Below are 24,637 nucleotides of genomic sequence, written 5' to 3' on the forward strand. Positions count from 1 at the left end.
GTTACTACAGACTTAATATATATATATATATATATATATATATATATATATATATATATATATATATATATATATAACAAAATTTGTATCCATACATCCTGAGCTGCACCAAAGGTTGATAAAATCTTTGTTTGTTTTATAGGAACTCTCCCAACTGTTTTATTTATGACTCCCCAAACCTCTGCTGGGATTAAATATGTATTGTCGTACATGATATAAGCGCCACAGAAAAATAAAGGGCCTTCATTTTCACAGTAATTTTCACACCGCGGAGTGCAGAATGCGCGTCTTCTCTTCCTCCTCTCATTAGTGCGCTGTTAATTATGGATGCCCGCGTGTCACCGGGTTATGTCGTGCATGGGGTTTGAAATTATTAAGTAATGACGATGCAATATTAATTATATATTGGTATATAACGAAGTAATGTGGAGGAGTTGGGAGTAGAAGTCTGAGTGGGAACTCTAGGGAGAGACCAACTGGATACACAACAGGTGGACCGCGGAAACAGGGACAGTAAAATAGTTTGTTTTGTTTTTTACTCGTTTGACTGTAAGTACTATTACTCTTTTATTATGTTCATTTTTATTTCTTGTTTTGTTTCAATGAATAGGGGCGGTATTAATTTTTTTTCTTTGTTATTATCCATTGAACAAAGACACTCTAAATTGTATTATAATTATTATTAATATTATGGTTAAAAGTAAACGCGACTTTTGACTGCATTTACGTTGTTTTTCTCCGTTTTTTAATAAGTCTCTTTTATACAAATTGCTTTAATTAAAATGTACTTATAATCCCGGATTTATTCTTTGCGTAATTTCCGCTCCAAACGATTGCCACTTTTTCTTAATATTAACCAAACATTTATTTAAAAAATAAATAAAGTCATAATTATATTTAAAAAAGCTTCAAGTGGATTCCAACATGGCCTGCGGTTGTGTGATTTTCCCAGTGAGACTATCGGCCTCGGCGGGTTGCTTCAGCCATGCAGGGGATCAATACTGCGTAATTACGCGGAAACGTTTGTGGCCCTGATTAATATTCTCTTTGATGCTGAGAGGTGATTAATAACAGTCTGTAATTTATGGTGTTGAATATGATTTATTTTAAAGGGGGAAGCAGGATAAAATGTAAACATTAATGAGTGTCATTAATAAGCCTCTTTTTTTTCTATTTGGAAATATTTGATATGTTTCAGCTCATGTTTCGTCATTATGAAATATCTAAGAATGATTCCGATTAGGCCTCAAACGCGTCACGTCTTTTTTGCGTTTCTGACGTAAATGTAAAGGTTAAGAAAAGGAGCGTGGCCGTGTGAATAATTGATCTCTGTAATACCCGTATTGATATCATAACTACTCGCTATGTGGTAAGTTGAGCTTAAGGCTTGTAAGCGTTAGCGGCATGTGGCGACTGAGGGCACCTCAATTATTCAGCAGCACCTCAAAGGTATATTACAGTTTCTCATGCAATAATGGAGGTGCGTGTGCTGGCCCCAATTTGTGCATTTAATAGGAAAAAAATCATGTGAAAGCAACCATTGTGCAAGGTGATTTATAGTTAAAACCGCCACGAATACGTATAATTGAATAGCTGGTGTTTGGGATGGAAGGGAAATACAAAAAAAAAAAAAAGAAGAGGTGAACAAAGAAACAAAAATATTAAAAACAAGAGGAAGAGAGGAGAGTGAGAGAGATAGAGAAAGTGTATTTGCTTGAGATGTTTCCATGCAGGGAAAAACCTTTTTTGACAGAATGAGGATGAAAGCTGTGTTTAATTGCTGAAGAATACACACACACACACACACACACATACACACACACAGGGTGGCTGTCATCTCTGGGAGCAGAGTGAGGGAATGCAAAGAGGAGGGGAGGGGAGGAGAAGGGGAGGGGTGGGAGCCAAGACACCCCAAACTCAATAATTCATCCAGTGCCAGTGGCAACAAATGAGAATGTGACCGGAGCGAAGGGAGACAGCTACCTCTGCGCTCTCTATTAGTCACCTTCTATTATCATCACAAGCCAAAGAAGCTCGGGACCAACCTACAAGTCTACACGCATACCTTTGTGCAGCACACACACACACACACACACACACACATGCACACACACAAATACACACAGTGAGATATAGTGTTACTCTCTGGAAACTTGAGTCCAGGGGGATGGATGTCTTCAGCAGGAGATGCTGTCCATCTGAAGCTCCAGTTCCTTTCTTTGCTGTGTGAATGCACATTACTGTGTGTTTCTCTTCAGTTAAAGGCAAACAGAATGCGTATTGTATCTATAGTGTGGTGGGAAATAACTCATTACATCCACTAGATTAAACTTTAATTTTAACTTGATGCTACTTTATATTTCCGCTGCATAAAATTGAAGCCAAGCACCGCTTTTTTACTTTTTACTTTAAAGATAAAAATCTATACCAGGCATATAAAGTACAATGCAATGTTATACAGTAAATTAAACTACCCAACAGTATTTAAACTAATTAATAAACTCCACTTAAACCAGCAGCAACATTAAAATGCTGCTCACACTTAAAGCATCAGTTATTATTCAATGATGGAATTTCATTTTTTAAATTTCATTTTGTCTACAAACTTCAAACTTTTACTGAGAAATTTAAAATTTTCTGATAAAAAACATATTTTTTGAATGCACAACCATGACTTGTGATGGATCATTTTGTACGTATATTTTAGTAATACTTTGAATACTTTAGGCAGCACTGATAGAGATGTAAGGAAAAACAAAAAAAGGATGGACTGACGTCATAATGTCTCTGGAGAAATTATTAGTAACTTTATCTGTAAGCCCATAGACAGAAAATTAATTAATAACGTTGATAAGTCCTTTTTATAACCTAACATCTTGAAAGTGGGTTTCCTTTGTTACATCATTGTAAATGAAGATTTTGGGGGGATTAATTACTAGTTAGCTAATTTTAGGACATCCTTTTTGTCTTGAGGAAAAGCCGGTGATTGTCATTTAAAAAAAAAAATTCTAAACTAATCCATAACCATTTAATTTAAAACACATTCAACATATAATAAATGGAAATCAAGACTTTTCCCCACTGTATTCTTTAAGTAAAACCTTGGCCCATGTTACTACTTACAGTTGATTTATTATTAAATATCATTATTATTTCTCAAATAAAACCAAATACATGATTTATGAGTTAATTGTCTAAGAAATGAAATATCAACTCTCTCTCTTCAAACAAGGCTATTAATCTGAAGTTGCACTGAGCTCTGTGTGAAACATTTAGAGTCTCATGGTCTGTGTGTGAGGTCAAGCCGTCTGCTAACTAACACACTATGCATTATGCAGAGACTATTGAGACACACACACACACACACACACACACACACACACACACACACACACACACACACACACACACACAGAGCGAGGTGCTTCTTCTAGCCGTGATGAGGAATGAGAGAGACAGTTGTGAGATCTATATTTAAGCACACATTAATAGAGATTTGTCATTTTACTCGTGTTTTCTTCACGACTGAATATGTTTGTTCCATTTCCAAAAATACAAAATAAAAGCATGGGATTGAAAGGACAAAGGAAGGGTGCAGGGCTCTATATTAGAGACACTCACAGAAACTCACTTATAGTCACTTGCTTAATTCATTCAGCGGGCCTGAAGAACAGTATTATACACCCCATTCATTATTCAAGTCTTCTCCATTATCAAAGTGCCCAGAGAAATAAGATTAACCCAGCCAGAAATAACTCACTGTGGCGTGATTTTTTTTTCTACAAAGCACTTAGCTGGTCAGGTGCAGATCTGCACACAAACTCAGATTAGAGTATGTGAACATATAATCACCATACAGTCTGCTGAACATAATAATCCTCTCCAAGAAAATATTGATGGAGTGTAGGAAGACGGAGGGAATGGGGAAGAAGGGAAGAGGAGTGGAAAAGGGGAGGAAAGAATTGTTCAAGGGAGGCATGAGTCGAAGAAGAGGGAAGGAAAGTGATCACAGCCAGGAAGGGAAGATTAAAGACAAAGAAAAAAGAAGGGATAGAAGACTGGAAGGTGGAAAGGAAGGAGGAAGATGTGTAAAAGAAAGAGAGAAATGACGTGAATGGAAATAGGGGAAAACATATGAAAAGAACGAAAGAAAAGCACTAAGTCCCTAACGTCTGTCATCCTGACGGTCTGGATTTAGTTCTCTTCATTTCCAAGTTGATCATGTCAAGGTGAGTGCGTCCCTGCTGGCCCAAACAGTCTGACACTAAACTTGTGTGACAGCAGGAGCACCCAGAGGACCCACAACCAGGAGGAGAGGAGCTATACGAGGGGGCTACACGCTCCTGCACAGGAGGGACCATCCAATCCAAAGACAGGTCCATTTACACAGCCTGGTCATTAGCATCACTACTCCTGTTTTATGTTCAATTTCAGATTGTGCACAGAAGAATATAAATACCAGGTACTACTGTTTTATATTTGGCTTCCATATTGTATAAAAGAGAGAAAGGTCTTTATTTAAAAAAATAAAACATGTTGAGAACTGCTTCTTCTTCTTTTTATTTCATTTCCAAACATGTAGATGTAGAATTGTATCGCAGCTTAACCAATCTAAAAAACAACAAAAAAAGCCCTTTAAAAACATATATTTTTTAAAATTTAATTTCTTTTTTTATCCAGGCCTAAATGAAAAAAATACTAAATACAAACGTAAAAATCTTTTTTTTTTTTTTTTGGATAGGCCTACTGTATAGGCCTTTCAGAAAATATATACTATTTAAATAAATACTTTTTATTTTTATCTTCCATAAGATGGAAAGAACCTATTAAATATGGTGGACCAAGTGTTACAAATGATTTGCATGCTTTTTGAAGAAAAAAAAAAGCATAATCGTTCAGAATATTAATTAAAAAATGAAATGTAAATATATAAATAAATAAATAAAAATACAAAAAAATATATTATTGCAACTTGAAAAAATCTGCAGACACACATGACCACAAAAGCTACTGGAGTGTGTTTTTATTTGGTAAACCAAGTTCAATAATTATGTTTATATGAATAATAATCCTGCTGCTAGTAAAATATATACACATCAGAACTTTGCCGGAAAATATCAACTAAAATAATTGAAAATAATGCTTAAAAAGCCGTAACACTACATGTACTGTTTACATTCTCTATTTCTGATAGCCTTGAGCGTGAGAAACATGTAAACAAGAAAATAAAAAGGCAGCTCGGTGTTGACATGCTCCGCCACCTCAGACCCGTATACAGACTGAGGGCACATGGGAAAATAACAATGGCAGCACCACTGTCTCCCCCCATCTCTCTCTCTCTCCACAGGGCTGTGCTTTTGAAGACAGACATGAAAACCAAGCCAGGCCACAGTGGGGCCCCTGAAGGAGGTCCCCTAGCAGATGCAGCCACCCGCCCTCCCCCCGTCTGCTCCCACTGGCCCCAGGCCCTGAAGACAGCCCCGAGGCTAATCGACCAGGAACGCAATAAAGAAGCAGCAGAGGCAGCCGTACGTCTGATGTGTGTGTACAGATCAAGAGGAAGATCGTCATATTTATCAAGCCACTATACATATAAACAATGCTCCTGACCCACGCGGCCTTTTACACACATGTCTGCATGCTGCTGATCATTTGAACTCAAGTTGTAAGACATTTGATGCAGTGAGTGTCCTTCAGTTGACAGCGTTATTCCGCCTGGATCCCATCAGATCAGGTAGAAGAATAAAGATGGTGTGATATGGGTGAATAACGGTCAGGTTATATTGCCTTGGGGTGATTCCAGCTCATTTGCATACTTTCAAGCATTCCCACATGGGGTTTTATTTGGATTGGTAGCCATGATAACAGGTCCAAACGAATCTACAACAAATTTGAAAAAGAATAAACCGACATCAGTTTAACTGATATTCCTTTGAGTGCATTATGAAAAAACACACTTTTGAAAAGGAAAAAAAAAGAAAAATAAATATTTCGGAAAATAAATATTCTCAGTACATTTGGATTTTTAGGTAGTGTAGGCCACTTAAATGCAATTTTGAGGTATTTCTACTGCTTTATCCAAAAAAGTATTGAGATTGCCACATAAAAAGCAATGTATTTTAATATAAAAATTACTTTAAAGTAGAAATAGTTGTTTAAATTCACTTCCTCTTGACCTATTACAACATTAAAATGCTGCTTACATGTTAGTGTATAAGTAACTACAAGGGCACTTAGAGAAAGCAGCACCATGCCCTATCTCGCAATGGTAATACAAGTGAAAAAATATTTAGTATATCCACATTGTGATTCAAGTCCACTCTAATTGGATTGAATGGGTTCTTCCTTGACACATACTACACTCTACTGCCGAAATTCATGAAAATCTGGCCAGTATTTTTCCCATAATCCAGTTGACAAACCGACCCTAAACATAACCTCCTTGATGGAGATAATTATAATTCATTCTATAAAAGGAAAAAAAGAAAAACTTTATTATGCTGCTAATAAAGGACTTGTACTTAACATTGTAATGTGTTTTTCTATCATTGCTGCAACTTTAAGCTTTAAATAGTTTTGTTTATCAGTCTCAGGTCTACATTAAAAGGACCATACAGTACAGCGACACACTGATCATGTAGAGGTTTATTTATATAATGTTAAACTGATCTAAGTTTATTTGTCCCTTAAAGTCCTTCAAGAAAAGCATGGGAGGGAAGGTTATAAAGTATTGGGAATATTCCAACAGTTCTATAAAAAGCACTGTTGAAAAGGAGAGTGATTCTGTTTATTTAGTAATGAGGGAGCCACGGTTCAGTAGCGCACATACACACCGCTGAGCGCCACACAGAGACCCAACCACCACCAAGAGCAAGCCTCCCCAAAGCTCTCACATTGCATCAAGTCACTGAGTGACGGGTACATTGTCCAAGGCAAGGGGGAAAAGAGTGGTGAAAAATGTTTCTCTCAGAGAGCTCCTCAGTCAGTCAGGCAACCAGCTCACCGCAGCCAGGCCGAGAGCAACGACACAAATGTATTTCTGGGGCACGCCGATTGGTTGAGTGCACTCCACGAAAACAGGGTTCTTCAGAAGTTCTAGGGGGGCTGAATGATTTACAGATTCATTAATATTTGAGCAATCATTTGAACTTCTAAACGTTTCTCCATTGCTATTTCGACGCACACATAAATAACAAATAACTTTTATTGAGTGGTTCCCCCTGGTCCTGTTGAAAGGTAAACGATCAGCTGAACACAGTTTCAAGGAAGCTGTCTTATTTCTACTTTGTTGACTATTTATCATCATTTTGGTGAAATCAACAACACTTGAGACTTTTTTGCTCTCCAGTTTCCTTAATTGCCAATTGACACAACACAAATGTGTAGACTAACAAACAGGGCAATATCTACTGTTGTTGTAATTATTTTAGATTAAATATGTTAAAATGTTAATGTTTTTAGGCCAGAAAGGTCACAAATTATAATATAAAGGATTGAGTATTCTACATCAGAATTACTGGCACTGTAAAGGGATTAAAACTACAATTAGACCACAAAGAAAGGCAATAGGGTTTTTAAGGTTTTCTCATTTCCTGAGAGCAAAATTCTGTTGGTAGGTAAAACTGTAACAACAAAATTTCCTTTGCACAGCCCAGCAACACAACCAACAAAGTTTCAAAACGACAACAGCCTACCTTACAGCTGTCGATGCCTTAAGTCAGATGAAATACACCTTCCACAAAGAGTTCCTGCATCACATATTAGATTAATGAGTGGTTAATACGATGAAGCAAGAAAACTTTATTAGAAGTCATCAGCCATATATTCTGAAGAGGTTTTTAGTGAATAATAGACGTATAATAATAGAGAGATATCAGCATCATCTGTTGACTATACCAGAAACAAAATAATTTAAGCAATCACTGACAGTCACCAGAGACTAATTCAGCAGTCATAAGTCACAATTTAATTTAAGTCATAAAAATTCTGCTGTGGGGTACAGTTGACTTTTATACAAAGAATAAACAGGCTCTACGTTCTAACTTCATTAAATATATCAGGAATGATTGTTAGAATATTATCATATGAAGATGATATTACTCTTATCACACATACAGTCCTTACAATATCATTATATGCAGACAATTGTACTCTTTTCCTATCAGATGCAGTGTTTCCCCAAACATTATATTAGGGGCAAAAAGCTAAACTGTGACTAACGACCTGAATTACTTCCTGTCGCTAAACACATGCAGCTTTCAGAATAAGAGCACAGTGTGTTAACGGAATCCACCACAAAATTTACAAGAGACTGTCAAAATAAGATGCCTTAAACAACACATACAATAACCTTTATTCTCCTTTACAATATTTTTAAGAAAATATGCAATGATTAAGATCAGTGTATATGGTGGAATAGTGGCTTTAGAATCTGCGAGAGGTCACCAAATTTCGGCTTTTTATGGAAAAAATACCATATATATATTCTGCGGGGGGATGGTGCATGCCCCTGGACCCCCCTAGGCAGCTTTTTTTCCACACTGGCCGGCTACTCCATGTCAGAGTGGAAGGCCCTGTTAACAGTAACACAGTAGGATAACAATAAACATTCTATGTCCCAGTATCTTCCGACTGTGAAAAATGTTGTGTGAGGTGTTTTCTCACATTTAGCTCTCAAAGTGCACAAGATTGAGGCATTTTTCTTAAAAATGTACAAAATTATCTCCATGATTTAATCAACCAATAACACCAAGTTTTATTGAAGTTTTGTATTTTGATTGGTCAGTGGGCGTCTCCTCTGTATACTATTGTATGTGCGTGCCCATGGTAGGTTGAATCGCACCCAGTCATACACATATTTTGATTGTTTATTGTAATTATATTCAATTTTCATACAATGTTGATGTGATAATGCATATATGCTCCCGTGTAATGTAGCGACACTATTTACACTGTCATAAATGCTTACTGGTATTCAATCCAATGTACAGAAAGTGCATAGATCATGCTAGTTAGCTTAGCATGCTAGGTGGCTAATTTGCTTTTATCAATATGTGATTAGGATGACTGGATGTGTGCGCTGTGCAGGATCACTAAAATGTCATCATATGCAGATGATATTACTCTTTACTTATCAGATAAATAACAAAATATACTCATCACACATAATCATCACAATCTTCATTTCCATCAAAATGAAACATACATAAATAACTTACTCATGATTTAGCATCAGGCAGCATCTTATGAAACAGAAGATTTCTATCTAAACCTTTTTTTTTTTTTTTATAAAGTCAAGACAAATTTAGAAAGTTTTTTCCTGCCAGTAGATATCAAAATGTCCATAATTCTGATCTGAGATCTGATTTGATAATTTACAATCATCATGATCACTGTAGGCCACATGACATTGGAAATAAAGCAAGGTAATCTCTATGTCAAACTGTTCACAAAGAAAGTCTGCTTCCATGATTATGCAACATTAACATTTGACCTGTGTAAGCTCCACTTGATGCTGGTTTTCCCAGATGTATAGGTAATCAGACATCATTTTATGCCACTAATAGCCAGATTAACCCACTAGGGGGCCTCCAAACCCCATTCTTCCCACTCGTGTCTACCCAGTTGCTTTGAAGTGACCACATGTCAACCTCAATTTATTTCGCCAAGATTCTCAGATACGCAACAGTGTCATATTGTAAGGATAGCAATCAAGACAGGGTGCAGAACAAGCTATTGAACCTGAATTTTATTTTCATTATTTAATATGCATTAAAGAATTGATAGCTTACATTTTAGAGCTATGCTATTATAGCTATTATATTTGTTAGTTGGCAAAAAAAACCTTTAGCATTGAATGCTGGTGTACAGTCATAAATGGGACATGATCCACTGGTCATAAAGTTAAATTAACTTTTTTGTAAATGTATTAATTATTTTTAACATTTTAACATTCAGGCTACAGAGGAAAAGTGATAGTAGTTACCTCTCAGCGTGTGTTGTTCTGTAAAAGATATTTCCACATATTGAGTGTGGTTCCCCACTAGTCATATAGAAGAGGAAATGAAAAAGAAATCAAATGGATGAGCGGCCAGACCTCCACAAACTTGAAGAGTCATTTGTTTTTTGCTTTTGTTGTTTTTATTTATGAATTCTGTGGTACTTTTCGGAAAATGATTACACACATATTCATATAATCTGTCTTACAATCAGCAAGTTCAATTTCAATACCAAATGCTACAAAGTTGATACATTCAAAGAAATGAAAAATGAACAAATAAAGATAAATTAATTCCCAGCACACAAAAATCTGAAACTGAACTGAATTTGGGACTATAGATACAGGTTAAGCTATAGTTGTCAACGCTGATAAATATGCTGTATGATATTATTACAATAAATAATAAGTTATGTTAAATAGAATGAAAAAATAAAATACAGGTGTATTTGAAAGTGCTCAGATCTGAGCTTAGATTATTAGGTCACTACAATGGCTGCTGTGCTAATCTTAAAGCTAGTCGGACAGTTAATATCTGGTGAAATACTGTTTATTGCATTGTGTTGTAGTTTACTGTTGTGCTGGCTGTGCATTGTGCCTGAAGGTAACTTAATATCAGACAATATTTGTAATTTAAAAAAAAAAATAACAGAAGAAAAACAACAAAAACAGAAACAACTTGCTTTTTCTTTTAAACAAGACCAAACCCATAAAATAAACTATTAGATAAACAATTCAATATTTCTGATCACGTCCCCCAATAATTCGCTCTTTGTTATTATCAATCAATGCCAAGTTTGTGAAAATCAAATTTTTGAGTACTTTAAAGACAAAAAAACAACTCAACGACTTGAATGATCCACTGATGACTTGAATGATCTGGGTCGCACTTCTGTGAGGCATTCAGGTCTTTCAGGTCATTCAGGGTTTGGGCATAAGGAGGTTTTTCTGACGGATACAAGCGGCGAGGCTGTCCACGAGAGCGGAGATTGGTTTGGTTATGCCTGTAGGTTTAATGTCCTTTATCAGCTCTGTACAGGATTCCTGAAAGAAAATAAATCAAGTTGGTTCAGTGCATTACCTTTCATTAATGTTCCTAAACAGTTACTCTGAATATTCTTTACACAGATTGGATCTTCTCATTTTGCATTTGTGATGACAAAGGGAATTCTTACATTTTTGGCAACAATATACATCTTCAAGTTTCTCTCCATATTCCTCATTTTGGGCCTCTGTGCTGCTCCGGAGTGCTTTTCCAGATGCTTGTGCAGGATATCATGGACTTTGCAGAAGAACTTGTGCTATATGGAACAAAAGCAAGAATACACGAGTTTTAAAAAATAAAGCAGGCACACATATTCAAGTTATAAGGTGTAAATGTCTTTTTCAGTAATGGTTTATGGGGCCAAACAGATGTTTGACTAACACAAATACAGTTTAAAAAAGTACTGGTGCTACAATCTAATTGCAACAATTACAATAGATATGTCACAAATCACGGCACTCGAAATAAAAGCAACACTCACCTCACATACAGGGGCACCCAGAGGTTCCACATCTTCTACATAGTCCTGCAAAACAACAAATATACAATATTAATGAAATAATCTTACTTCAAGCTGTTTACACGAACAAGATAATGCACCAATAAATGCCTGCAACAACAACAGCATAAACTTGTTTTTAGATTAAGATTTCTTACCTTAGCGAGAGATTCGTTGTATTCTTTGGCCAGGTCAATTATCTTGTTTAGATTTTCAGAACTGCCAGGGGTAGGATTGGCGAGAGCTGGACTGACCAGCAGCACCGCAGCAGATACCAGCAGGAACATCATCATGTTATGATACTAGCTTGTTGGCTGTCAACCTTTAGAAGAAGCGATCTGAAGAGTCTGTGAATTGATCACTCAACTGTCAGCTTGCAGCTTGTTCTGAAGTCTTGGCTGAGAACTTAAGATTTATACTGTGCTGTGCCCACGCCTTTGCTACGTTTCCCCCCTCTCATTACAGATTTTTTTTATTTTATTCTTTGAGTCTGCAGTTTGTGTGAGATAAGACTTGCTGCTGAGGTTGATGAGCAACATCACTACAACTGAGATAACTTTCCGAGAATCGAATATGTTGTATCTTCAACATCAGTGAATCCTTGCATCACAACTGGTCCTACAAAGTCAGTGAGGAAGAACCTAACCAACCTATCAACACATTGAACTTTTGTATGCGCTTATGAAACTATTTATTTGTATTTTGCTACATTTCTGATAATGAAGCTATTCAGAGAGCAACATTACTGCAGGTAGTTGTGTTAGATTAAAAAAAAACCTTCTAACAGGCATTTAGTGAAAAAAAGACAATCGACCCATTTCCTTCACAAGAGATTTAATGACAGAACGTTAGGCTTACAAAGTGCAAAGTTGGAATTTTCAACTGTAAACTGCAATATAGCCCCCAGTTTTGAAGCAGAACAGATCTCTCTGTGACCAGCAGATGGCTACTGTGAACTTCATAAAACTAAAAACACCAGTGCAAGACTCTATTTAAAAAAGTCAAGGTCCATTGTATGGAAGCTGTTCATTCTGTTGATTAGGATCCAATTACTTATTAAATGTTTTTGATTTGTGATTTTATCAAAATAACATTTAAACAAGAAACAGAGACAGGGTACATTTAGGAAGTTATAAATAAATTGACTTTTTGCAGGCACTTCAACTAGTACTTTCCTGGTGAAATGGAGGAGTTAGTGTAGTGTAGAGCACAGATGAAGTTTATGTTATTGAATGTTTTATTTATATAGGAACATTATCAACACAGTTTGCTTCCAAGGAATTTCAAGAAATGTCTTTCCAGCTGGAAGAAGAAAAAGGCCGGACAGAGACTGGCCTTTGTGTTGAGGTGATAAACTAAAATAAAGGCTGATCAAAATATTGTATTATGTATATTTGAAATTGTCTTTGGTTTTGGTAGGTTAATTATTGTGCAAAGTTCACTTCCCAGCCAGTTAATAGAAGGAGTCACTTGAAAGTGGATTTTCAACAAAAAATGTACAATAACTGTTGTTTAAACTCATTAGGACTGAAATGAGAGCAAGACGCTCAAGGATTACAAAGGATCTGAAAGAGTTTTTATTCTGCTCAGTGGAGATAGGATGAGAGGGAGGTGATGCTGCACTTTGTGATCTCAGAGTTCTGGTCCTGGTTCTTACGGATGCGGTAGAAGTGCTCGATGTAGCTGGACCGCCCCAGCAGCTCCACGAAGTCCTCATCGTGGGTGATGATGAGCAGCTGGAAGTTGCGCTGCCGAGAGCGACTTTTAATGATTCTGAGGCGAGGGGGAGAGATAAAGAAGTACATAAAGGTCAAATAATTCCCACTGTACTAATACAATATACAGCAAAGCTTTTATCAGTCAATCAGTTTATCAGTAATAACGGCCTTATAGACAAAGAAAGGATGGTGACGTGGTGGAAGTCGGTTTTTAGTCAGTGCGGGATCTCACTGAGTTTCAGATCTATTCCCTTGAGAGTGACAACATTTAAGACTTGGGTATGTGTAATGCGTCATCAATGAGGTTCCTTACAAGGTTAAAGGTAAAAGCATTGTTTGTGTGTGTGTGTGTGTGTGTGTGTGTGTGTGTGTGTGTGTGTACTGACTCTACGAGGGCGTGTGCCAGTGACTCAATGTTCTCTCGGTCCAAGTTGGTGGTGGGCTCATCCAGAGCCAGGATCCCACAGTTCAGACAGAAAGTCTCTGCCAGAGCTAGACGGATGATCAGGGATGCCAACACCTAAACACACACGCAGCCAGATTTAGGGAAAATAAAAAAAATAAAAAATCCAAATGAACTCGAGATAGTTTTTCTCGTACTCTACTTACTCACATCATGATTAGAGGTGAACCAGTTCTACAAATGCACAGATTGATTTAGAGCTCTTTTTTAAGATATGGTTTGCTTTTTTTGGTGGTGGATGAAACTCAAGAAGAAAAAAAAAGAAAAAGAAAAAAAAAAGTTTTTTATTATATCACACTTTAAGAACATTAAATAACAGAGGTAGTAACTTTATATATGAACTTCACAGAATGTAACTAAATAAAGAGAACCATTCTATACATTGCTGACAAATAACTTGGTCTGTACGTGAAGTTAGAAACTGAAATCACAAATGGCCCATTTGTAACATGTTCCACATTGTCCCTGAGCAAGGCAATACTTGAACAGACAGACGGACAGATATTTTCAATCCCAGGGGAAGATTTTACTTTGAGCATCGAGTTGTTAAATCAGAGGACGGTGTTCTGTAAACTACCACTGCAGAGAATATGAAAAGAAACTGGTGGTTAACAGTTTGATATACAGTAACGGTAATGTGCCTGGTGTTGCACCACCCATTTCTGACAAGCATCGCGATCCCTTCAACCTCCCATCCTTTCTTGCTAATGCTCCTCCAGAGGTCTCTGTCTGAAAGCCGGTGATGGTCATATCTGCATGCAGAATAGTAGCATGTAGCAGAATAGTAGCATGTAACACAGACTTTCCCCATTGTGGGCCTAATAAGGGAATCTTAATCTTAATGAGACAGTGACACAGAAGAGGGAACTGTGACACCACATCCGTAGAGGTTGTGAAAGCAGTTTTCAGTCTCAGACGCATTATTCACTTGAAAATGCTGCAAGAGTTTTATGTGATACACTAGGGATGGGCGCTTTGAAGAAACCTGTCAACTCGATTATCTATAACGTTAATCAATTAATCGATTAATTGCTGCATGCACACATGGCCAAAATAATAGATATATATACAGTACTATGCAAAAACCTGTTTTGATAACGGACGCTTTTATTTTGAAAAGACGAAAAAGACTTGATCCTATCAATTGTAAAACTAAATCAACTGAGATTAAACTGTAAAGATAATGTCAACGAGTTCAATGTTTTATGTTTTAGCCCCCAAAGAGGTGCGAGGTTAGGTTTTACAGTAATCTTGCATATTTAAATGTGTTTTGTGTTTAAATAAGTTTTGGATCAAATTAAACCTAGTAATTCATTCTAGCAAGGTCACGTTTATTTGTAGAGCACCTTATACACAACCAAGGTCGACCAAAGTGCTTTACATAAATGAATAACAAAAATTCCAAAAGATACAGAAATGAATAACAATAAAATCAAAGATAAAATTAAAAAAGACAATTACATCAAGTAATGTATGATATGAGATATACAATACAGCACACAAAAACAACTCTGTTCTCACACAGGTTCGAAAGCCTGGGAGAAAACGTGAGTTTTAAGAGAATATTTAAAAATGTCCAAAGTCTCTGACGACCAGATATGATACAGTAAGCTAGTTTTGCTCAAATTAATACTTTTGTATTTCTGTGTGTTTTATAATGGTTGTTGCAACTTTCAGTTTGAAAACTGTCGCTTTATCCAACTTCATTCTCAGCTCATTGGCTTATTCACATGCAGCTGAACCGAACGCTCGGCCACGTTTCAGTTCAGTGAGTACTGATATGCAGTCATAGATAAAATGAAAATGAAAAAAATACATCGATTAAAAATCCCATGTGATCGACCAAATTCTTAACAACCATTAATCGATCTTTGATTAATTATTCCAATCCCTAATATACATGCCAATAGGGAAAATATTTCTTCAGTACCTTCTGACCGGCGCTGCAGCGTCCTCTCATATCCAAAGGTGTGTCTCCTTTCACCATTACTACTCTGTAGTTGTAAACCCTCCGCCTCACTCCAGCGGATGAGTTTTCGTCCACATCCGACCTGATCTCCACGTACTCAATGTCTGGAGAGGGAGACGAAACACAACACGGAGCAGAGGGGGGGATGAGGGAGGAGAACTATGTATGTACAAATAATACACAAAAACCAAAGGATGAACAGCGTGATGCACCTTGACCCCTGTAGGTGCTGCGCCACAGCTCTCTGATGATCTTGTTGATCTCATCCATCTTCATGCTGTGGAACTTCATGATGGTTCTGAAGAAAACAGAAAGCAAACAAAGCTGATAATACACTAGATACAATGCTTAACACCATTTTGTTGGACATCTCAATTTACCCAAGTGTCATTTCTGTTTTGACACAATGTTTATCAAAGCATTTGATATTTTAGTAGTAAATTAATGTCTATCCATCACAGCACATGGGCTTTTTCTCTGACTGTACTTGGTAATGGGCCCTTAAAAGCTGATTAAACCATATGCTAATATTTGAACTAACACAAATGCATAACCACTATGAAGATGAATGTAGTTGCACATATGACCCGACGGAGCTATATTCATACTTTTTTTTCTTTTCACAAAATGATAGGGACGGCAATAATTAATCTCATATTGATACATGAAGAAGATATATGCTGCTATAAAAGATAAGAAGGCAGCAAAATTGATGTTGCTTTCCGGCATAACAAGAAGCATGTTGTCTATAATCTTGCAAACTGAAGGAGACAATGTGGTTGAAAAAAAAAACAGCATAACTAACAGAGTTTCTTCTGACGCCCATATATGGTGAATAAATCGACAAATCATGACTAGAGGAAGAAAAGAGACAGAGCAATGCTTATCCATCAATCTGACCCGGTATTTACACTGTGCACAAAAGGAACTCATGGCTTTTGACTTCCTATTGCAAGGGTATGAAACTTCTAGGAAACACAAAATATAACATAGTCAGCACTATAGATAAGAGGGATTTTTATATTTTGAGATTTACCATATTGCTGCTGAAGCACCCTATAATGTGATCATTTCCTGATATAATCCTGATTTCCTGATGTAATAATGCCTGAGAATGTAATACAATTTGCACTTAACTAGATCAAAAATGTAATAAACCCATAATGTAATAACTTCACCAATAATGTAATAAAATATCCTGATTGATATTTGGTTATTTTATCACTTTCAATGTCAAACTGACATCTTTCTCTATGTCAAGTGACATAGTGGTCCGCTGACATATTGTCATACTTGTAGTATATTATGAGATTTACTTGTATAAATAAAGATTAAATGAAAATGTTATCAAAATGACAAGACTTGTTTTTAAAGTCCTCTTTCTGGGTTTATACAGAGTTTCTTAAGTTGTATGTTTTTCTAAGCTTAAAGATTTAAATCCCATTTTATTGACGTCACATAATTTCTGCAACAGTATCTGCTGGTAATGTCAGTAACATAATTATATTGGATTTTCCATTATACAGTCACTAATTTTGGGCCGATTCTTGAAGCCGATATTGCCTTTTCTCCCTCCATTTACATGATACATGCCTGTTACATGCCTGGTGTTGGCTCAGTGAAATGGGCTAATTGATCAGCGAACACATGCACGTATCGGCTGATGCAAGTAAAAAACGCAAATATCGGCCGATCTCCAAATAAAACATTTAACCATTTAAACGGACATGCTTCAAATGCACTCCTTGCATTGTGCAAAAATATATCCAAAGTTTATAAGAAGTTAGTTAATACAACCCTGTTTCCAGAAAATATGGGGTGCTGTGTGACACATAAATAAAAACAGAATGGAGCAAATTCAGAGTGAGTGCATGCATTCATTTTTTTAACCTGTTTTAACATTAGATATGTTGTCTTTGTACTGTATTCAATTAAATGTAGGTTGCAAAGGATTCACAAGTTGTTGCATTCTGTTTTTATTACGTTTTCACAACCTTTTTTGTAATTGGGGTTACATGAGGCTTTATCAGTCTGAGTTAATCAAATCAAGTGGAAACAGAACGTTCTCCTTCTTTAAACACGTTTACAACTGAGTCAACTTAAGGCTTACAACTTAAGGCTTGAACTTATGCGTAGTTAAGACACAGTCAGTTTGAGTGACAGGTGGGTGCTCTCACAGGCGGCTGGCCAGCACCCGGACTTCATTCAGCCTGTCTCAGTTCACACACTCTTCACCTTTTTGCCCTGTTTTGGATTAGCTGGAAATGAGGCACTGCCAAGATGGGGAAAGCGAGATTCACCAAGCCTCAAATTCCATGTTTCATACAGTCTGAGTGTCACCTGGTAATGTTCAGGTGTGAAAATATATACCTGTGTAAACGGGGTGCTCCAGAAGAACAAAGTATATTTTCATGGTAAGGTTCTCTGGATGAAATGAAATTAGAATGTGGGTCACGTCAGTGTTGCAATGTTACGAAGTAATGCTAACAATTTGTATTTTAATGAAAACAAAAAATAAATACATTTTTGAACAAACTGCACCCGGGACACCTTTGCTAAACATCTTAACTTGGACACATCTTCACTCAATATGCTTTTAAACCAGTTTACTGCAAAAACCAGATGGCAATGTTGTCCAATGTTTTCATAAGCTATGTTTTGTGATTATATTTAAGTGGTCAAGAAATTCAAGACAGCAGACACAATATTTGATCCACACACCTACAGTGACTGCACTCTGTGACCCACTAGCCTGGCAGCCTTCTTAAAGACACTTTCAATACCCTGAATGAACCCGAGCATCAATATTCACATGGATTCTGTTTCAGCATCATGTGGGATGTATGAAGAGCTGTACACTTGATGTATCAAACAATTATTCCCAAAAAAATATTGATTTTTGCTTAAAACTAGATAAACAGAAAGCTAGAGGCTACTGTCTGTTGCTTGTATTAAGGTTAAGAGTTTTAACATAATCTCTTTAGTTTTAGTTATAAGTTTCAGTTATTACATATTGTTATATAATATTATATATAATAACTTCTGTTTTGGTTTTTCTGCAGATCTCTGAATATATTTCACAATCACTTATGACCTTGTAGTTTTATCTGGTGTTTATCCACCAAACTACTGCCGCCATGTTTTGGAAATGTGTTGACTGTGGAACATTAACTTCAACACTGATTCCAAAAAAGTTGGGATTTTGACTAAATAATACAGGGTGCGATAATTTGCTAATCCTTTGACATATATCCAATTAAAAAAACTGTACATAGATAATATATTTTAATGCTCAAACATTAAAAAAAAAAAAAAAAAATACACCATTTTCTATTTTATCGTCGTTCAACACAGCGTCCCAACTCTTTTGGAGTCCGGGTTGTACTTGACACTGCAGGTCTTCAGGGTTTGATCAATTCTGCACACACATCCATTTGTTGCACAGTGAGTGACACATTGAGTTTCATTATGGTTTTTTTCCGCTCCCAAATCAAAACATCTCACCGAGAAACCATTTTCTGTGTATTCAGACAGAAACTGTGACCTGGCTGTATGGTCGGCTGGAAGGCTGCTCAGGCTCGCTTTCAATCTTGATAGCAGACACTGCATCGGTGCAGACACTGAAGCCTTAACCCACACAGCCTCTTCTCAGATGGTATCTGAGACAGTGAGCTCACACTTCCTTACTGTCTCTCACAGTTGCCTTTATAGTTAGTGTCTATTATTCATACATCCAATAATAAAAAACAAATGGGTTGCCACCGCGACTGCATATTGATTTTGAATACATTTCAGAGGAATGATAGAATGGTTTTTGGGGAAAAAATTAAACTAAAAAGAAGCAGACCATGCTTGTGTGTATAGCTTATGTGTATAAATCATGTTTTTTCTCTATATGCTGAATATGGTCAAAATGACGCAATCTGGTGGAAAGTAGTAAAAATGATCACTTCCAAGGCCAAAGACCAGACTGACACCGAGATTTAATAAAATGCACATAGTATGCTTTAACGTAAGTGAGATCACTGGCACATTTTAAGCACTCAACCTTAAGAGTGTAAGTATTGTTTAAAATAACAAGATCAAATAAAAATACACAATAAAAATTCATGCCAAATGCAAAAACACAGCAAAAACTATAAAAAAGTGAAAGAATGAAAAGTGTGTAAAATGCGCTCAACCTGCCCTGAGGGAATAATGAGCAAAGGTGTGGAGGCCCGTCCTTATAGAACCTTTTGGTGCTTCGTTTGGGATCAAGTTGTTGAAACATTTCCCACACTGTTCTGCAACATTTGAAGACATGCCTCCTCATGCAATGCTGCTGAGCTGATCTTTTTCCAATGAATTGCAAATGTTTATCGCAGAAATCAACACAGCCAGTGCAAACCTGATGCCACACTGCAATGATGCTAATCATATGCCAATTATGTGGTCATATTACAGGAATCAAAGTTGATAGTTTTGTGCTTGCAAGGCATTGGGGTGTTTTCTTGATGATTTCTACAGACAGATAAAGTCAATTTTCAAACTTTATTCATTTTATGTATCAGGGTTTTTTTCCCCATAGATTCTCATACATATAGTCATATTATTAGACCAACCATTGTTTTCTTCAATTTCTTGTTCATTTTAATGCCTGCTACAAATAAAGGTACATTTGTTCGGACAAATATAATGATGACAACAAAAATAGATAGCAAGGGTTTACTTTAAGAACTGATATGTAGCCATTTTCCATGGTTTTCTTAACAATGATTATGGCTATTATCAAGAAAACCATGGAAAATGTCTAGATATCAGCTCTTATAATAAACTCTTATCAGCTATTTTTGTTGTTATCATTATATTTGTCCAAACAAATGTACCTTTTTTTGTTTAAACTATTAATCAATCATTATAATTTTCCTTCTGGTTGACTAACCGATTAATGTCTCAATCGATTCAGCTGTAAAATGCATTAAAATATGCTGGTTGAATGTGATATTGCTCCAAGGGATAAACAAACACATTAGTCATTTACTGCAACACTAGTGCATTATAAGATAAAGCACAAAATTCATGACTAATGCTAATGACGTGTCTTGCTGCACAGACTTTTATCCACCTTCAGAGGAAAGTCAACTTCTGCAGCACATAATCTCTCAGCCACAAATGTCGTCACTGCTCTGCTTTATTTACTGACGTTGAATGTGCAACACCTGTTCTAGAGGATGTGGAGGGAAATGCCTTGATATTCTGTGTTTCTATGTTCCTGCTCAGCATGCATTCATAAGCTAAGCTTAAACTTGATCCTTAGGAACAAGACTTGTGGTGCCTCTGACCACTTGAGTTTAGATGTTTCAGTTATGTTGACAGGTTGACCATATAAGCTGACACACACCGGATAAATACATTACGTGTGTTGACAACTTTACTATGTAAGCACAATGTGAAGCAACTTTTCATGTACCCCGAATATCTTGCACTGAGACACGACTGTATGAATTGCCTCAGCATCCTTGTACTTGTATTCATTCTGCTGCGTGAGAGATGAATCTGACGTTGTGTGCAATAAATCACATGCATTGAACTCCACTTCTTCGACTATCTTCTCCTTTCAACCACATCTAGAAAAATGCATCAGATCATGCCTTAAGAATTTAGATGAATCACAGAATAACCACTTTTATCTTCCATCAAGGTTTAAAGCAGCCGTTCTTACGGTTTGTATATTTGACCAACTGCACCTATAACAAAGCTGTATCTGCGACGGAAGATTAAAAATGAGGCAGTTGTTTGTATGTCCACAGTGCAAATACATATATTTACCCAACCACTGACTGTAATCTGTCAACAGTACTAGTATCTTTGCACATAATCTACCCTTACTTATATTTGTTTAAATATCTGATCTTAATTTTCCTGGTCGTATTCTTTTCTCACATTTCTTTTCTTTTTTTTTTGCAGTACTGACACGTAAAGTAAAACAAAATTCTTGTACACATGTTCTTGGTGAATAAAGTCTGATTTTGATTCAGAGAAGCACTTAATCACAAGTGGGCAATTTAACTCAGTCGGCTAGGCTGAGATGGCTAAAATGTAATTTATTTGTCTTAAAATGTCATATGGCTGAACTATTGAGGAGCATGTATGTTTTGTTTATAATTAAGTAATATTAAAGTTGCTATGGTTTCAATAACAAAAAAATAATAATTTGGACCGAATCAAATTATTGGTATGTAGTAGATGCAGTCAACAGTGGCATTATACAGTGGCAAGAAAAGGTATGTGAACCCTTTGAAATTACCTAGTTTTCTGCATTGATTTTGCAGTATAGACAAACACAATGTGCTATACCCTAATACCACACAAACAATTATAATATTTTGTGTCTTTATTGAACACATCCATGAAACATTCATTATGCTGGTTGAAAAAGTGTGTGAACCCTTAGGCTAATGACGCCAACAACAGCTAAGTCAGAAGTTAGCAAACCAGGAGTCCAATCAATGAGATAAGATCTGAGTGAAGTGTAGAGCTACTTTGACCTAAAAAAAAAAGCCCACTCAAACTTTTTCAGTTTTCTTTTCACAAGAAGCATCTGCTGATGTGAACCATGCCACGCAAAAAAGAAAGGGGTCACTTCCGTTTTTCTTCTTTTCCACTGTATTTAATAATCAAAGCAGCATATTTGGCCATTTATGGCAATAATGACAACTGCTAATGAATCAAGTCTCTGGTTGGTTTAAATTCAGAGTTTTAAAATTATGATATAATTTCTTTAAAACTAAATTTTAATATGCAAAGAATTTAACAAAACTCTGCCAGTTGGCTGGTTTGAATTCAGTTTGAATACTTGCTGTGAGGTGACACTGCATCAGTGTGCATCTCATTATTAAATAGTATGATCTATAGTCAATAGTCAATAATCAATTATAAAGTTTGTCTGTAGAACCTTTCAGCTGAGACATTTCTAACTGTCTGGAGGAGTTGCAAGAGAACTGACATCACTCTTCAGACTCTTCGTTTCCCGACCATGATGCAAGTGACTTTTTACCTAACAACCTAAAAACTCTGTGGGTTTGAACGCTGAACTTCAAAAGGGGCCTGATGAGGACGACACCGGTGGTTGCGTCATAACAGGGAAACTATGAGAACAAGCTCAAATGCTGAGCGTAGATGTTAAAGTTTCTATGAAATCTTATTCTGCAGGGCTGTTCTTATTTATGAATTGATTTTAAAGCTGTTTTTAGGCCTTTTCACATGTGGTCAGATTTGTCTCTGAAGTTTACCGCTGATATTATTCTTTCAGATACGTGTCCGTTTGTACCATTGTATACATAGATAACCACTTTCCCAGGCTAAGTAAATGTTTCTGAAACTCCTACCACCCCCTCATACTTGTGAGAAACAAGGTTAACTAACCGGATGATATTGTTGTGATAATAATATAGGGCAGTCTAGCAACTGGCCCAGTCTCAAAATTCTGGGTTTGTAACTTCAGAAAGCAAATTGTTGATTATAATTCACATTAAAAAATGTATGCACACTTATACTGCTTAGGACAAAAAAAGTGCTCCTAAAATCAGGCTATAAAAATATTATACATTATGATATTCTACTTTCATTGTACTGATATTTTTTTCCCTACATCTGACCAAATTTTTTATATCAAACACTAATTGATTTTGAATATTATAACCCTTTGTATGGCAGGTTTGTGTCATGATGCCACCATTTTTATAGACCTGGCTGCAATTGCAATTGTGTATATAATTGTTTTTAACTCTCTAGGTGGCTGCATCTTTGATGTGATTCAAGATGATCCAATTTTTTTTTATTTGAAGCAGACCATGCTTGTGTGTATGGCTTATGTGTATAAATAATGTTTTTTCTCTATATGCTGAATACGGTCAAAATGACGCAATCTGGTGGAAAGTAGTAAAAATGATCACTTCCAAGGCCAAAGCCCAGACTGACACCGAGATTTAATAAAATGCACATAGTATGCTTTAACGTAAGTGAGATCACTGTCACATTTTAAGCACTCAACCTTAAGAGTGTAACTACTGTTTACAATAACAAGATCAAATAAAAATACACAATCAAAATTCATGCCAAATGCATAAACACAGCCAAAACTATAAAAAGTGAAAGAATGAAAAGCGTGTAAAATGCGCTCAACCTGCCCTGAGGGTTACTACTGATGCACCATTGGAATCCTTGATTAGTTTTTTAATACTACTACTTTGTGGCTAATACCTGCTGTAAGTGTGCACATGTTCACTCACTGATCGAGGGCCTTGTAGTAGAGATCCAGGTCTTTAATAACCAGCTCTGTCGTCCTCATTATGATCATCTTATTTTTGTAGCGCTCATCAGCTTTGTCATACTGATCTTCTCGCAACTCTTTTCTGCAAATGATCAGTTCAAAAAGAGAAGTTAATTTCAAGAAAAATAATATTAATAATAAAAAGCAGTGTGCATGTGTAGCGAAACGTCTGGATAGGCCAGTGAAACAACTACCTGTGTTTCTGTTGCTTTATTATTATTATTATTATTATTATTAAGTGATGAAAATGTTAACAGGAAAACACTATTTTCTCAGCACTATAGTTGAAGTGACATGTGTCAGCTTTGATATCAAGAGTGGCATAAAAATGAGCATCTCATCTGAATCCAGTTAACCTCTGTGCTGTGTAAATCCAACAATAGATCTACAAATCTCACCTGTAATGCAGTATCTCCTCCTCGAAGCCTTTTTGCCGACCGACTGCAATACTGCGGTTCTTCTTCAAGTCTTCCAACTTGCGTTCAGATTCACGTCGTTCTCTGGACAACCACAGAAAAGTGATTATGTGAAAACATTGCAGCTAACTTCTAATATTACTACCAGTCTGAAATGACAAAAGAGATTAAAGATGACATGAAGAGTTACACTCTGTGCAGCTTGCTTCCCTTCAGTCA

At 36.3% G+C, this 24,637-nt stretch overlaps 1 protein-coding gene across 1 annotated transcript in view; it reads right to left on the minus strand.

Moving 5' to 3' along the window:
- Window positions 1–12,364: 12,364 nt before the first annotated feature.
- The window catches only part of rad50 (RAD50 homolog, double strand break repair protein), a 28,141-nt gene continuing 15,868 nt past the window's right edge, over window positions 12,365–24,637 (minus strand). The window contains exons 23-28 of the mRNA XM_059352420.1: window positions 24,401–24,502; window positions 23,962–24,084; window positions 15,904–15,989; window positions 15,653–15,795; window positions 13,646–13,779; window positions 12,365–13,314 (exon numbers count right to left, since the gene is read on the minus strand). Of these exons, the coding sequence (XP_059208403.1) occupies window positions 13,128–13,314; window positions 13,646–13,779; window positions 15,653–15,795; window positions 15,904–15,989; window positions 23,962–24,084; window positions 24,401–24,502 (775 nt within the window). The 3' untranslated portion in view covers window positions 12,365–13,127. The remainder of the gene's footprint in view (window positions 13,315–13,645; window positions 13,780–15,652; window positions 15,796–15,903; window positions 15,990–23,961; window positions 24,085–24,400; window positions 24,503–24,637) is intronic.

The sequence above is a fragment of the Centropristis striata genome, chromosome 15 (assembly GCF_030273125.1).
Source record: "Centropristis striata isolate RG_2023a ecotype Rhode Island chromosome 15, C.striata_1.0, whole genome shotgun sequence".
NCBI classification, from domain to species: domain Eukaryota; kingdom Metazoa; phylum Chordata; class Actinopteri; order Perciformes; family Serranidae; genus Centropristis; species Centropristis striata.